This window comes from Camelus ferus, chromosome 20 (genome assembly GCF_009834535.1).
Source record: "Camelus ferus isolate YT-003-E chromosome 20, BCGSAC_Cfer_1.0, whole genome shotgun sequence".
NCBI lineage: Eukaryota > Metazoa > Chordata > Mammalia > Artiodactyla > Camelidae > Camelus > Camelus ferus.
In genome coordinates this window covers 12327286-12341510 of record NC_045715.1, presented here as the reverse complement: position 1 = coordinate 12341510, position 14225 = coordinate 12327286, and the positions used below count along the sequence as shown (strand labels likewise).

Here is a 14225-nt window from a genome sequence, read left to right as displayed (position 1 = left end):
TCAGGGAGGTGCCAGCTTCCACTCACAGTGCTGTGAGTGCGAATTCTGCAGGTAATAACTCATTCTATCCTCATAACAACCCTATGCAGTGGGTCCTTTTTCTATCATCAGTCACCAGCATCCTATTTCACAAATAAGTAAATTGAGGCCCAGAATAGTTAATACAGATTATTTTTTGCTCAGAAAGGGAAGGTTCAGGGATTCAAACCAGAGAGTTTGATTCCAAGGGTCTCACCCTCAGTCACCACCCTCTGAATCCCAAGCCCAGATTTCCAGGGGGAAGAATCTGAGAGATTCAGCTTGTGGCAGGACCCTTGGGGTCCACTGGCTATACCAGGAATGTGGGGTTATGGCATATGGTAGCTCAGGCCCGGGAGCCCAAGGGTAGGAGTTGGTGGGGAGAGGAAACAGTAGTTCTCAGAAAAAGTGGAACATTGTATGTTGCGCATTCACTCAAAAAATGTGTCTTCTGTGTCCTGTGGGCTCGGAGTTCAGAGTCCCCATTTACTCAGGAACCAGCTGGAGACTGGGGGTGGGGTGGGGCAAGAGGGTTAAAAACTTATTCCAGGCTACATGTGATTCAAGATTCAAATACAGCCCATCAGATTCCTATATTATAAAATTCTTTCAGAGAAGGATGGCCAGGATAAGTGAGAGAACGCATGATGTGGCAAATTGTATTTTCCAAAAAGGGCTGCAACAAATATCTCCCACCCGACATGATCTTCTTAAAAGATTAACTCTGACATTTCCCCCATTGAGATGAAGGGACTACAGTCCTCCCCTGGGATTCGGGAGGGTTTGTGAGACTACAGCAGGAGTGACACTACAGGACTTCTCAGGTAAGGTCATAAAAGCCAACAGAGAGTCCACAAGTACTCTGGAAATGCTCACTCTAGGAACCTAGCCACGATGCAGTAAGGAAGCTCAAAGCCACCTGCGCAGAAGGATCACAGGAGCAATCTTGAAACTGCCTAGAGGAAAAGAAATGCCTGTCCTGCTCCAGCTGTTCCCCTCTGCCCTGCTCCCCACAGGTCCAGCTCCAGTTACCATCTGCCTGCAATCTCGTGACAGAGCCAGAGCCAGAGCCAGAATTGCCCAGATGAGCCTTTCTCAAATTGTTTAAAGCTGCTAATTTGGGGGAGGATGTGTTATACAACCACAGGAACTGGGACAGCATATTCTGTGGAACAGAGGTCTTCAGGAGAGCGGGAGAGCCATCCTCAAGTGTCTGAAGGGCTGTCATGCACAAGAGGAGTTTGACTCGGCTGTGGGGAAGTTCTGAGAGGCAGCGCTGATATCGACGGTTGGAATTCACAGGGAGGCAAATCTGATTCCTCAAGGAGCTCTTCTCCAACTGTAGAACTTGAGAACAGAGTCCCCCAGTGGTGAGCACTCTGCCAGCAAACATACTCAAACAGAGGGATGACCACTTTGGGGGAGGTTGTAGAAGGGTCCAGAAGACCCCCAAAGGACTTTCCCACTCTAAAAAGATGTAATTTCAAATGAGTTAAGGACAAACACGGTCTCGAAGAAGAGACTTTTAGCAAATCCCTCTACGAAGAGGGGAGGGCTAATCTGGGCTTTAAAGTTGGAGAGGTAGGAAAGGTGCAAAGCAGAAAGACCACTCAGCAAAAAGCCCAAGTAAACTGTTTATTTAACCAGCAACACCAAATTAATGATAGCCCTCTCACCTTAGGACCTTTTCTTATCTATTTATGGTGTGTTACAGGCCAGCATCCTCCCAGACCCTGTCCTCCATCCCTTGCAACCTTCCATTCTCACATCCCGGTGGCTGCTAAGTCCTCTCACTCTGCTGTCCACAGTAAGTCCTGCCTCTGCTCTTTGTGTTCCATCTGCGTGGCCATTGGCTTTGTTCTGGCCATCATCGCCTCTTATCAAGAAGACTGCAGCAGCCTTCTGGATGGTCATTTATGAGTCATTCCTCGGAAGGCTCTGAACACGTCAGTCCCCCAAACCAAAGCCTCCATTCAGTTCCCATTGCCTTTAGAATAAAGTTCAAATTTCTTAGGCATTGAAGGCTTTCATGATCTGACAGAGAATTGGGGGAAGAGAGTGTGAAAAAAGAAGAGTGGAGGCGGGAGAGTCAAGCCCAGAACTGGGCACCTGTTGGAGACAGAATTGCCATCTGCCACACTGTCTAGCGTCGTACCTGGCTCTGTGCTACTTTCCCCGTCACAGAGTGTGCGTCTGTAGGACAGGATGCACAACCTGATTCAGGTTTTCGTGTGTCCTCCACAGCACCTTGCACACAGTTGGCCCCCAATACAACTTCAGTGAACTTATGGATGATTGAGTTTCCACATTTAAGCAAACTGTAAAGACTTCCCCAGACCTAAACTCGGGATTTTAGATTTTTGTACGCTTCAAAATGCCTCGCACACAGTAAGCGCCCAATAAGCACTTGTTGAACGACACAGAATAAATCAGATTCACCCAGTTCCGCCCCGGCAGCGAGGTCGGCCTTCGGCAGGACGACAGAATCCACTGCTATTAAATTCTTCTGTAAGAGTTAATGACCCTCCCAGCCTACTTGACATCTCTCCCGCAAGAGAAGTGCAAAGGCAGGGAAGGAAGCGAGAGCAGTATTTGCGAACACACACTCTTTCGGTGGTAGATGCACAGACTGATTTCTAGCCTCGGTTCACCACAAGGATGTGGAAATACCGCCGCGCTCGGTGTGGGGCGGGCGGAGGGGGCGGCGTGCTGGCATTTCGGCTGAGGCGTATTTAATTCCGTGGGCAAGGCCTGCCCACCCGGCACGCCCAAGGGCTCTGGGTCTGCGGGTGACACCGGCCGCAGAAGGTGACTGCGGCTCAAGGCGGTGCCCGTGGGGTCCCCGCCGGCGCAGGGACAGGCCGGCCCGGGGAATCCAGGCGCCCCGCGCCGGGTGCCTGCGGTCCCGAGCTCCGCGCCGCTCGCCGTTCCCCACCGTCCACGCACCCGCCCCCGCCGCGCTCCGGTGGGCGCCGCGCTCGGCCGGCCCGGGCCTCCCGGAGCCGCCGGGGCGCGGGCGCCGCGAGGCGCGGAAGATGGCGGCGCGGCCGGGCCCGGGGCGGCCGCGAGGGGCCGCGGCGCTCTGCGCTCGTCTGGGCCGGCGCGGCTAGAGCGGCGCCTGGGCCGGGGCTGCGCGGCCTCCTCCCCGCCCGCCGCCGCCGCCGCCGCCGCCGCGCCCCGCCCCGCGCGCCCGCCCGCCCCTCCCCGGGCCGCGGCCGTGCCCCGCGTCGCGCTCCCCCGGGATGGCCCGCGCGCCTCGGCGCTGCCTCTCGGAGCACACGGCGGAGCGGCGGCGGCGGCCGCGCTCGGGGGGCGCCCGGCTGCGGCTGCGGCTGCGGCGGCGGCGCGGCCAGTGAGGGGCCGCCTCGGGCCGAGCGGGTGCCGCCAACATGTCGGATACCAAGGTAAAAGTTGCCGTCCGGGTCCGGCCCCTGAACCGACGAGGTGAGGAGCTTTCCGCTCGTTTTCGTTTGTGGTCGGGCCGAGGGCGGGGGCAACTTTGGAAACTGCGGGGCCGCGGGGCTGGCGGGGCCCGAGCGAAGCCGGCGCCCGCACCGGCCGCGCGGACCCGGCGCGCCGGTTCCGGGCTCCCGGCTCTGCCGCCTCCGGGGAGAGCCCGGCGCGGCGCGGCGCGGCGCGGCGCGCCGAGGCGGGCTGCGGGCACGGATGCTGGACTTTGCAGCGTTCGTTTTCCCTTTTGCTTTCAGAACTGGAACTGAACACCAAGTGCGTGGTGGAGATGGAAGGGAATCAAACGGTCCTGCACCCTCCTCCTTCTAACACCAAACAGGGAGAAAGGTAAAGCGGGTACCGAGAGGGCGGGCAGGAGGATCCCGCCCCGGCGTCTCCTGCAAGTTTGAGCCAGGAAAATGGGAGTGCTCTTTCCTATTGTTAAGAGGACGGCTTCAAGTTTGTCGCACGCTCCTGTCTGAAGCTGTTGCAAGTCCAAGTTCCTCTCTCTCCTCCCTCTGTCTCCCCCTCTTGTCTCCTCCCCCCTTGTCCCCTCCCATCTAGAGCGGCATCAGGCAGGGCACCCCGGGCAGAGCCAGGACCAGTCCGCTGTGTCCCCGGCCGGCTTCGAGGCACCCGGAGAGTGAGAGTGGGACCAGATGGGACCCTAGAAATGATTAATGCAACGCCCACATTTTACAGATGAGAAAACTGAGGCCTGAGGCGGGCAAGTGACCACCCCAAGGCTTGGTTCGTGGAACCCAGTGCCCTTGGTTCTTTCCACCACAGTACTGTTTGCTTTATTTGGCAGAATTGTTGAGGAACTTTGTGTGTTAAAATGAAGGGTGGGAGGGAACACTCCCACAATAAAGCAAAACGTTTGGTACGAAGCAGGCTCAGGCCTAGACCATTTAAAATCTATTTTTTTGTTGGTGCTGGGTTGAGATAAAGCCTGCCTGTAATGCCCGAATTTTGATTTTCAAGGGAACAAAAGTATGACCAGAGCCGAGTAGGCATGGGGTGGGGATGTTTAAGAGGGGGCTGCATTTACTAGATGGCAACATATTTGCATTTGAAAAGTGGTAACTGTTGGATCCTTATTAATTCTGCTCTATTCCACGCAGCAGTATGGGAAAATGCCCTAAAATAATTTGAATATTTGGCATTTTTCTGGTAAGCCCCTAAGAAGAAAACGGTTGGAATTCGTTCAGTATAGCAATGCAGTAGCTTGTAAAAATAGGAAAGAGAAACCGGCGAGATTTGACAAAATTAATTCCTCTGAGACATGAGTTCATTTTTCTAAAAGTCACCTGTTGATTGATGTGATACAATTGAGTGATTTTTTTGCTCTTCAGAGATTTTTTTCACTGAAGAGAGACCCTGAAGTGGGTTTGTTACTTTATTGCTAAAGGAAGCAACTGCCTTCATTCTGTCATCGTGTGGTGCTCAGGCATAGTTTTGCTAAACTTGGGGGGAGAAATTATCAGGAGGTAAGATTGAGTATTCTTTCCTTTTTTGCTGAGGCTAGAGTTTTTATCCAGTGTACAAACATTCTGCTTCCTATAGCAGATTGTTAGGGTGATTGTAAATAACTAAGTTGTATTTAAAATGTGTTAAATACTTTTCAGTAATGGATGTATTCTTGGATAATATTTTTAGGTACATTTACAATATTTATAGTATTTTAGATAATTTATAGCAATGTCGTTGTATATTTCATGGTAACAGTAAGTAAAAACTCATTGAGTTAATTAAAATATTTACATATTAAGTTAGAGGCCCGCATCGTCAACATTTTTTTCCCTCCAAACTGAATATTTTTATATTGTTTCAGAAAAAAATTCTGCCAGCTCAGATTCTTCAAAGCAGTCTAGGAAACAGGTAGAATGTTAAATTCTCTTATGTCGCGGTGGCCTCTGTTTTCCTTGCTGGTTTGGCACCTGCTCCTTGTCACTCTTAACCATAAGGAGTGCTACTGTTAGCTACTGTTTGATGAAATGAAGCTTTGTCATTTGTGGATAGAAACAGATTTTATTTTGTGGAATTTGGATAGGAATTATAACTGTAGACAGTTGGTTAGAAATGCTAAATAATCAGCTGATCATTTTTAAGGCCACCACTGCAGTTACTAATCAGAATCTTTTAAGTAATGATTTGAAGGGTGACATGTGGATTTATCCATCTGTTTGTATCCCCTTATCTGGAGCTATAAGAATAGCATTGAAACATGGGTGTGCTCTTGTTCTGTCCTCCTGACAGAGAACGATTCTTTGAGTAGTGGATGGGCCCTTTCTTTGCGAATCTGCATGGGTACCTGTCATTGAGTTTATAGACAAACTGGGAGGAGTCAACATAGCAGTGATGCTTGCAGGCTAGGATTACTGTCTTTGCAAGGATGGAGACACCAGTGCATTTTGATTTTCATTATGCAGCTTGGTCTCATATTTCTCCACCGGGTTTTTCCTTAAAGCAACAGTACATTTAAAAATAGAAACAGTTCCTCCCTTGGGTTCTGCGTTGATTAATTGCGGCAATGCTTCATGTTATGCTTGTAATTCATTTCTATCATTTGTTTAGGGATAGAGAACAGGGCAAAGGGAGACTATTATTTTCCTTACCTAGAAGTCCAAGATTTGAAGTGTAAGAAGTCTTTAAATTAATATTGGAAAAACTGTGTCAAATTGAGAATGACTGTTTTTCTGAAAATTGCAAGAAATTGCTAATATACTAACCATGATTGGAATTTTAAGTTGGTGGGTGAAAAGTTTTCAGTCCTACTAGCAAGAGTGCATTGGTTTCCAGGAAAAGAAACAGATAGGCTTAGCCTTCATAATTTTCCCCCTTTATGGAAGCAAAGCCAAGACTGCATGTTAAGGACTAGAAGATCACAGGGCTTCTCAGGTTAAAGATATTTGTTTTGGTCCTGAAATTCTAAGAGGTCTAGGTTGATTGCTGATGTGTATACCAATGGTCATTCTGAAACATAAAGATATATATGAATTTGTTTCTTGAAATACCTTTTCATCAGTCTGCGGGAGACATTTATGAAGTTCAGATCATGTGGGTACCATGCTTGGCATGGGGAGGCAAAGATCACTGTGGACCCCGTTCCTATGCCAGAAGCTCTCACCTTTGAGAGATGTGGGAAGAGAAAGGAAAAAATAGTTGAAGCACAATGTGGTGGATTAGGTAGATTGTACTTTTGCCATTACATATACCATTTCATTTGGAAATGACCTGCTTCCTCTTCTGTCTTTTCTTCCTCTCCTTGAGGCTGGGAGCTCCAGGAAGGCAGGTCCTTCCTCCTACTTACCTTTGTGTCCCATGCGCTGGAACAGCACCTGGCACATAGCAGGCCCTCTACACTGGGATGGTTCACAGTGTGATGGGGGCTGTGGGTGTGACACAGGGTCCTGGCATCCTGCAAAGACAGGTGGCATCTGTGCTGGTCGTGTGGGTGCTAAGAGTACAGGTTCGCTTTTTTAAGATCCGGAGAAAGTCCTTTGGCAAAGAAAGCGAAAGTATACCTGCTGCAAATTACTTCTGGGTGATTATGTGTGCATGCGTGCGTGCAGGATGTGGAACAGGATGCAGAAGCCAGGCGATTCAGGAAGGGGGAAGAGAACCCCTCGTTTGCTAAAATAGGTAATAGTTTAAAAATGAAAGCTTAAACAGATGTACGGTACAGAGTGTCCCTCTCATCCCTGCTGTCATCTCTGCTCTTCCCACCCCCTCACCTTTCCAAAAGGAAGGTAACTGCAGTCATTAATTTCTCATGTGTGTTTTCAAATACACACAAAGTGCATGTTATTTATGTATATGTCCACAAATGTCTTTTCTGTCCTTCAATACCAGTATATTAAGGTTCATTTCTTTGTGTGTATGTATCTATGTATCTATGTCTGATACTATGTGTATCTATGTGGTTTTAAAAATATACTTGAGTGGCTTATGACTCTGATCTTTATAAGTTTTACAAAGGAAAGCTTTATCATGAGGAGAGTATAATGGAACTTGCTTTCTGCAGAAATTTTTGTTCTTATTTTAAATTACTTGAAAGTAAGGGAATCGTAGGGTAAGCATCCAAAGCAATGTGTGTATATAACCTAAGTTAAAGGAAATGTGAGAAATTCTTCCTCGGAAATTAGTGTGTTTGGCATTTTGTCACCCAGCAATGATGTGGAAACTAAATAAACATAGGGAAAAAAACATCAGGTTTTCACATCACTAAAATTTTGTTGTAAAAATGCGTCTTTCTCATATTTGAATGTAAGAACTAAGGTTGAAAAAGAAAGGTAGAGAGGGGAAATTCTCATAGACTCCCAGGATTAGAACTCAGGATTAGGTGGACAGCCATCATTTGCTTGAATCCGGTCTTGATTTCATGGTTCTATGAGATGCACAGTGCAGTGAAACATCGATTAATTAGTAGGTCTATTTTACCAAGTTGTTCTTGCAGTGGACTTTTCACATCAAAGCTCAATTGTATCTTTTAAAAAGATTGCTTCCTTAGATACTCTAAAATGTTTTTTGCATAGGTAACAGCATGGCAGAATTAAAAAAGGAGGGGGGCTGGTCGTTGTCCAGCCAAGCCTAACAAACTCATTATTTTTTATTTCCCCCACCTTCATTTTGTCTTTATCCATATAATATAAATATTTGTGATGACAGTTTTGTTTTGCTTTTCTCCCATTGGTGTTTTGTCATGCAACATAGTTTGCACAATTAATAATTTAAATAATTGAGTAGTCTGTTGAGTTTCGTAATTTTTAACCATATTTCTATATTTTTGGACCTTTAGGTTGTTTCTGATAATTATAAATAACTGAGAGCATCTTCATGCAACTTGTAAAAAATCATTTGCTAATTGAAAGGCATTTCTTCTCAAGCGAGCTTGCTGATACAAAAATACATCTTTGAAATTGCATGACTACAGGAACTATTCTCTTACATTATAATAGAGTTGAAAGTTGATAATTTTATGATTTAAGTGTGAGCTAGGTCATGGAAGAACTGACGTTGTATGCGCTATAACAAGACCAGGGATTCTCTCGCTTGAGTGCGCATCAGAGTCATTTGGAATCGTTTGGGGAGCCCCACCCCAAAAGCTTCTGATCCAGTACCTTGGCTTGAGAAAGTATTTCTAACAAGTGCCCAGGTGATACTGATGCTGTTAGCTCAGGATGAGGCTTTGAGAATCACTGCTCTAGAGTAGCACCATCCAATAATAGCATTTTCTGTGATCATGGAAATGTCTTATGCATCTGCTGTCCAGTATGGTAACCACTAGCCATACATGTTGATCGAGCACTTGAAATGTGGTCAGTGCAACCAAAGAACTGAATTTTAAATTTTACTTAATTTTCATTAATTTAAATTTAAACAGCTACATGTGGCAGGTGGCTACCGTATTGGACAGAACAGATCTGGACTTGATTCTTTACCTTTGTTGCACGTTAGAATCACCTAGGGTGCTTTAAAAATAGATGCCTGGGTCCTTCCCCGAGTTTCTGGCTTAATTGGGCTGTACTGCACCTTAGGCACTGGGCGTTTTAAACGCTTCCCACGTGTCCCAGTTACTGTTGTTTTTAACGGATCACTCCCAAAGTTGGTGGTCTGAAACCACCATCTGCTCCTGGATTCTGTGGGTCAGAGATTCAGACGGAGTAGATATGACTTGTCTCCACCATCCCTGGGGTCGCATCTGTAAAGACTAGAAATCTGAGGGCAGAGTCATCTGAAGGCTTGACCGGGTTGACTGTCCAAGGTGGTTAACTCACATGGTTGGCAGTTGATTTTCATGTGTAGCCAAGGTTGAAAAGCCCTGGCCTAGTTCAATAAGTCAGGTTTTAAAGCCGAGTTTCACAACTTGTCCTTTGGTTTATTTTGAGTGTGATCATGTATGCAAATTCTCATAACCATTAACTTTCTCAAAATTAGTGTCTTGAAAGCCTCATAAAGTCAGCCTAAATATTTACCTCATTAAGGCAACTTATGGAACTTAAACAGGGTCTTCCTGTGCCAAGGGTATGTATTATTAAGAAAGTTAAACCTTACAATGCTAAATAACTTCTCTCTCATTAAAAAAAAAAAGCCTCCTGGTCTCTAGCCAGGTGGATTTAATCAGAATACCTCTTACTTACTTTTACTAGAATTATAGCAGGGGTTGCGAAGAAATTACCTCAGTTATCTGCATGTAGGGTATTTGTCCCTTCACCTGACCCCTTCACCTGACTTCTCGAGAAACACAGGTTTTTCAGCTTTCTAATGGTGCATGGACCACAGTTCCCTGCGTCAGGTCCTGTACCTATGTGGTGATCCCAGCCTCAGCTCCTGTATTACTGCAGAGCCCTGGGGACCCCATTTCTGTGGAGGATCAGGATGGCGTGATGACTGGATGTGAAGTCTGGGTGATGCCTGGTTCTGCCACTGACATGGTGTGTCTCCTTGAGCTAGCCATCAATCCTTTTCCGTCCGAGTTTCTTCATCTGTCAAACTGAGGGCTGAACTAGGTAATCTGTAAGATTTTTTTAAGCTGTAAAATTCAGATTTATCCCAACTAACATGTCAAATAGAGTAAGAAGGTAACATTTATAGGGGCTGAAATGGGTTGCATTGTAATTTACTTCTTGTCAGCATGTTCAGAAAACTCGGGAGGACAGGGTGACTGCTCTTGGGAGGCTCTGTTTGCCTGCAGTAGCTGATGGGAGAATTGGAGGCGGCAAGTGAAATAAGACAGCCACCAGCTCCAGATACCCGAAGTCCTTACCAGCTGGCTGAGGAGCCTGGGCTCCTAACAGACATTCTGCGAGCCCCTGTCTCAGCTAGGACAGCAGCTTTTACGTGTGCCTACAGGGCACTGTAAGTCTTCTGATTTAGACCTTTCCATTAGTTTTTATCTTGTACAGTTGTGCTCTTTTGGGGAACCAGTGATTTTTAAGCTCTTCTTGTAGGCAAACAGCTGTTTTATGTGATAAGTATGTGTACTTAGGGGTGGAGAAATGACATTTCCAGAGCTGTCAGCCTGAAGTTCCCTTGGGCGGCTCGTTGTTTCTGAGGGTTCCGTTCTACCAAAATTGTGACTAATCCCCAGTATTTCTTTTCTTTGATTGTGAGATGAACTCTGGAGAGAGAAAGACAGGGGTGTGTGTTGTGTCTGTGTGTCTGTGTGTGTTTCCCTTCTGGTTTGTGTCCTCTTACCCATTCTTTTGAAAAAAGAGTGGAGTTATTGATTCCGGCTGGCCCTTCGGAGTCTGGTCTGTAGGTGTGATGAGCTTTGCTGCTGTTAGAAGAGGTGTGAGGAAAGCATCTGCGTGCAGTTCCCTTGAGGGAAGAAGTTCAGAGCCTTGTTTTTTTTTTTGTTTTTGTTTTCTTTTTAAAGACAGGGAACAGGAAGGAAGGCTTGGAGGAAAGGGAAGCTTTACCCTTTGCTGTTGGCTCTTTGTGTTGTCTTGAAGAGACACTCCCTACCACCGTGAATGACCACAGCTATTCGTGAGTCTCAAGCTGGGAGCCTCAGGGGAAAATCAGAAAGGGCAAACCATGGCGAACTGCTCAGGCATTCTGTTGCAAGTACTGAGTAGATTTATCCCATGTTTTGGAAGGGCCACGTCCAGTAAACCCTCATGTAGTTTGTTGAACAGATTAACAAGCCTTTAAGAGTACTTACATTTTATAGTTTAATAAAACAAGCCCTCAGAGATTGATGCTTTGTGTGCCCACCTATTTGTAACACCAGCTCAATAGAGAATGTGTTAGGATGTGTAGCTGAACTTGTAACTGCTCTTTTTAAAATTGGATAACAGACTGTTAGGGTTTTTTGTTTTGCTTTGCCTTTTGTTCTTGATCCTTAACGACTTCTATTTATATAGTTAATTAAAGTGTAGTATTCACTGTACAAATTGTAACAGGGGATGGTTACATTATTACTCTGAGAAAGATCCTTAAAATTACTCCTTTCAAGGGTAATGTTTTGAGTAAGGAGGGAGGAGTGTGGTAGGGAAAGCTTATCAAGATACTGGTGTTAAATTTGAGCAGCCTTATCCAGTTTTAAACATCTGCTTTTTTGATCTAGAGTTACTGTAACAAATAGGTAACGTTAGCATGGTAATATAACCAAGTTTTTTTTTTTGTTTGTTTTGTTTTGTTTTGTTTTGTTTTGAAGCCTTAAAGTATTGCTGGCTTTGTTAGTTAGAATAGTATTCCCACTCTGGGATGACAGCTTAGTCTGCGTTTTTGTGATGAATTATGCAGTGGAAATAATTTCCCCTAATTTTTTTCTTTTTAAATATTGAACAGAGAATCCTCCTTATCTGTGTGTAATTGAATTTTTGAATGGCAGGGTACATCTTTGCTTTTGTAGTTTGATACATTGAAATAACCTTACCCATCTATTTAAAAGTTAGCCTAAATAAAGTTTAAATTTTCATAAGTATGTAAATTACCTTGTATTTGGGCCAGAGCTTTTACTCTCAAGGAGAGGAAATCTTTTATTTGCCTTTTGCATGTTTCTGTGGCTATCAGTTGGGTGGAAATAACTAATTTGTAAAACACTATCAAGTAGTGTCACTGAATGGTGTGGTCCAGAGCCACTGAGGGAACTTGGGAGGCAAACTGCTTATATTTGAAACTGACTCTGCAACGTACAAGCTGTGAAATGCCAGGCAGGTCCCCTTACTCTCTGTGCCAGAGTTCCTCATCAGTAAAATGAGAACAATGAAAGACCTTACAGGGATTTTGAGGATTAGTGTTACCTGAAAAGCTGGGTACACCTCTTCGTGGGTGTTGAGCCAAAAGACACAGCCAAGGAGAGAGCAGCAGAAGGAAGGATTTATTACTTGCAGCAAGTAAGGAGAACACGGGGGATCTTTCCCAAAGCAGTGGCTCCCCAACAGCAGAATTGGGGAAGTTTTAAGGGTACATGTATACCTGTGAAGGGCCTTGTATGGTGTATGCATATTCATGAAGGGGCTTGAGCAGAGGAGAATTCAGCATAAAATTGGGGCACAGGTCAACAGAGTCCAAACTTTAGTTGATGAAAGTCAGAAGTCAGCTTCATTATTCCCGCCTCCACATGGACAAGGGCTTTAGTTCCTGCAGAACTCAAAGATATGTATCAGATTGTTATTTACATCCCTTGAGGAGGTGCTAGGACTCTGTATTATGGCTGCACTATGTTTTTGAGTGCTTTTCCTTTGTGCCAGCATTCCCTCACTTCCCTTAAGACCAATAGTTACCAAGACCTGTTCAAGGGGAAGCATTGTGGCTAAGCTTTGATCACAAAATGGCTTAGGCCAAAAATGGCTTCTCTTCTGTCAAAGAAACCACTGCCTGATTCTCTTTCTCCGGGGACCCCCTACCCTACCTGCTTACATCAGCAGGGTTCCTGGCACAGAGCATACATGAAACATTGACAGTTTAATGGGGGACACTTAAAGCTCGTTGACCTAGGCTTTCTCATTCCAAGTTTTATAAATGAAGTTTTTTTTTAAACACCTAAAAAGAGCAACTGAAAAAGGAAGTCTCAAAATTCTTGCTTTTAATTGTTACGGATTTTCTGATTATTTTTTATTTAAATGTGGACGTTTCATGCAGTATGTATTTGAAGGACCACCTTTGCTACGTTAAGTTGGGCATTTGCCACGTCTCAGCTACAGACCACAGGAGCCCTGCTCTGTGGAGATAGATGTGGTGAATTTTGTTGAATGGGAAATTCCTTCTGTAACAGGTGTTCCCCAGTCTGGTCATTTGGCAGTCACTCATTTGGGTGAAGAATACATTGAACAGTGAGATGTTCTTGACAAAATTTTGGCTTGTTTTTAAAAGTGTGTTTGGGAAGGATGGGGGGCTGGCGATGGGATGGTGCACCAGAGTCCTGGAATAAGATCTGAAGCGGGGAACCTCAGTGCAAATTGCCTGCCCTGGAGGTTCACCCATTGCCAAACTATCTGAATAACAAGAGAGACTGTTTGGAGACCTGCTCTGGGCTGTAGGGATGGGACTTTAGCCCCAGTCGGGGAACTTCAGTTCTGGGTTCCAGGGAGGGGGTGCTGGTCCTTTGTTACCTTAGACGCAGTACGTTCTCACTAAATGTCTGTGGTACTCTATTGTTTATTAATTGGATATATGGTTACTATATAAGAACCAGGCTTTAGTTCGCATAGGGGATTTGTAGATGCTCCGCACTCCCTAGTCATTCCATCTTCTGAGGCAGTGAGCATCTGAAGCTACTGAAACATTGTGTTGAGTAACACTGGGTTTCTGTGCTTTTTTTTTTTTCTCCCTTCCTGAGGAAACTGATTTTATTATCCCAATCCCCAGGCTGGTGACTCCTGTTCCGGGGTTTACCACACTGGAGACATGGACTCAGGGCCTCTGTATTTAAAATTCAAAATCGAGAAATAGTTTTACTTATATATCTGGTCCTCTGGCACCCCTTAAGTGAATGTATTTTATCCTGAACTCTCTTATTTGGGTATCAGTTTATTGGTAATCTTTTGGTTTTTGGTGGTCTTTCACTGACACACTAAAATTCAGAAAATGTATTTAGGCTACTTCATAGAAACATTCGAGTTCTTTTGAATTTACTAGTCATTTTCTTAAAAGTCATTTAAAAAAAATACAGACTTGCAAACCTAAATGTGTGCATATTTGTGGGGTTTTTGTTTTTTTTTTAAGGAAGAGATGTACACCCTCAGAAATTTTGGTCAGGTTATCCAATTTCTTGTGTTCAGAAATACACAGAAACTAAAGAGGAA

General features: G+C 45.2%; 1 protein-coding gene across 1 annotated transcript in view; it reads left to right on the top strand.

Moving 5' to 3' along the window:
* Positions 1-3204: 3204 nt before the first annotated feature.
* The window catches only part of KIF13A (kinesin family member 13A), a 172533-nt gene continuing 161512 nt past the window's right edge, over positions 3205-14225 (top strand). The window contains 2 exon segments of the mRNA XM_032462545.1: positions 3205-3462; positions 3726-3816. Of these exon segments, the coding sequence (XP_032318436.1) occupies positions 3408-3462; positions 3726-3816 (146 nt within the window). The 5' untranslated portion in view covers positions 3205-3407.